At 46.6% G+C, this 2,013-nt stretch overlaps 1 protein-coding gene across 1 annotated transcript; it reads left to right on the top strand.

The window, feature by feature from the left end:
- Positions 1-245: 245 nt before the first annotated feature.
- Positions 246-2,007, top strand: LOC105462222 (protein hunchback-like; the record flags this gene model as incomplete). Its single annotated transcript, XM_011708747.1, has 1 exon — positions 246-2,007. A coding segment is annotated over one exon (1,762 nt), but the record flags the coding sequence as incomplete, so codon positions are not given.
- Between the last annotated feature and the right edge of the window lie 6 nt (positions 2,008-2,013).

Here is a 2,013-nt window from a genome sequence, read left to right on the forward strand (position 1 = left end):
CGTGTGCTCTTCCGATATGTTGTTTGTGTAAATATAAAATATAAAATTCAGTATTCTTGTCTTGCCATACTCACGTGCATTAAATCTATTTTAATAAATTAAAAAATTTTGTTAAAGTCGTTCAGGTTAGAATTATAATTGCATAGAATTAAATATAATAACGTCCAATTGCACTACTATATTAAATGCAATTCCCTGTCGGTTCCAACAAAATAATAATAATTATTTAAACTGTATATTTTCAGAACGGAGTACGTCGATCACGTGATCAGTCATTGTACATTTGCAAAAGAAACGTATGCCTTTGAAAGCGACACCTTTTTAAACGGATATTTTGATGACGAAGAGACCGAGGAAGTTAATAATGATTCACAGAGCAAGGGGAAAAAGAGAAATAAAGTTTCCAAACCGAAACAGTGTTGCAAATGTAAGTATTTGGCGAAGACGAAGTTGGCGCTTTGGATGCATTTGCGTCAGCATTTCTTGCAAGGAGACTGCACCGGCTTCGTGTGCATCTTATGCCCCTTCGCCACCATGCTCAAACATCACATGACATTCCATTGGTTCAGTGCTCACGACGATTTCAAGGGTTACACGTGCACCGAATGTTCGTACACGTGCGTGAGTAAATCAATGCTAACTAGTCACAAGAAAACGCATTCGGAGGTCTATCAGTTCAATTGCGCCAGCTGCCCGTACAGGACCAAATTCTGTAACGCGATGAAGAAGCATCTGAAGGACAGTCTGCACATACCAGGCCCGGTGCTGGACGCGGACGGTACGCCGAATCCGTTCGCCACCATCGACGTTTACGGTAACAAACGCGGGCCCAGACGAAAGCCGCTCGTCGAGGAGAGGAAGGAGCCGACGGAAATCATCAGAGACTCATGCATGCCGTCGACCTCAGGGTTAACGTCCCCGGTTTTACCGATGCCGACCACCTCGACTCCGGTGTTACCGCTCCCGATTCCGTCGGCCGCGATCCTAGATTCGTCGGATTCGAATGCGGAGTTGATCGTGCCATCGTTGCCAATTCAGAGATCGCCAGTCCGGATATCGCCAATTCAGAGGTCGCCAGTCCGGATATCGCCAACTCAAAGATCGCCAGCCCAGCTGCCGGCTCCGGTCCCACCGTCTCATTCCAATTCTCTAGTCACAGCCATTCTGGCTACGTGTAATAGAACGAACAGTGAGAACGGAGTGAATCCGAGCAGCAACGAGCAGTCGTCGCTATTAAATAGCAGCGCGTTTATCATGTTGTGTCACTTTTTGTTCAGAACTATCGCGTCACGTCCGGACGTAGATGTGCGGCAGAGGTCCTATTTGCTGGAAAATGCCCAGAGAATTTTAGGTGACCCAGAAAATGCCCAGAGAATTTTTGATGACCCAGAACATGTCGAACACGCGGCCGGCACGACTGCCAATGGAGATCTTTCTGATAACGCGAACAGTACTGACCAACCCTCGACATCCACGACGTTGGTCTCGGCACCTCGAGTGGCGGCAGAAGAAGACAGGCCGGCGGAGAATCTAGATGAGTCGACGGAGGCTCTAAACGTACCGATGGAAAATCTACATGCGCCGACAGGCAATCTGGATGAGCCACTGGATCTTAGTATGTCCGCGATGGCGAGAAGACCGCAGTTTCAGATATCGATTCCGAGCTCCTCATCAAGACGCAAACGTAAGCGTAAAGCGACGAGGCTAGAATATCCCACGACAAATGAGAACACGGAGAACAGCGCGACACGACAAGTCCATGCAACATCTTCTCTTCTAGCGCTTCTAACGGCAAGTCAAACTGAGCCGCGGGGGATAAACGAAACATCTAATATGACAGATAATGCAAATACACATAATATGTCATCATTTGTTTGTTACCATTGTCATATTATATTTGCGGATGTAATCATGTATGCAATGCACATGGGATTTCACGATGCCAGAAATCCTTTCACGTGTGCACTGTGCAATGAGAGATCCGCAAATAACGTTTCGTTTTTTCTACATCTC

This window comes from Wasmannia auropunctata, unplaced genomic scaffold (assembly GCF_000956235.1).
Source record: "Wasmannia auropunctata unplaced genomic scaffold, wasmannia.A_1.0 LD268069.1, whole genome shotgun sequence".
Lineage (NCBI taxonomy): Eukaryota > Metazoa > Arthropoda > Insecta > Hymenoptera > Formicidae > Wasmannia > Wasmannia auropunctata.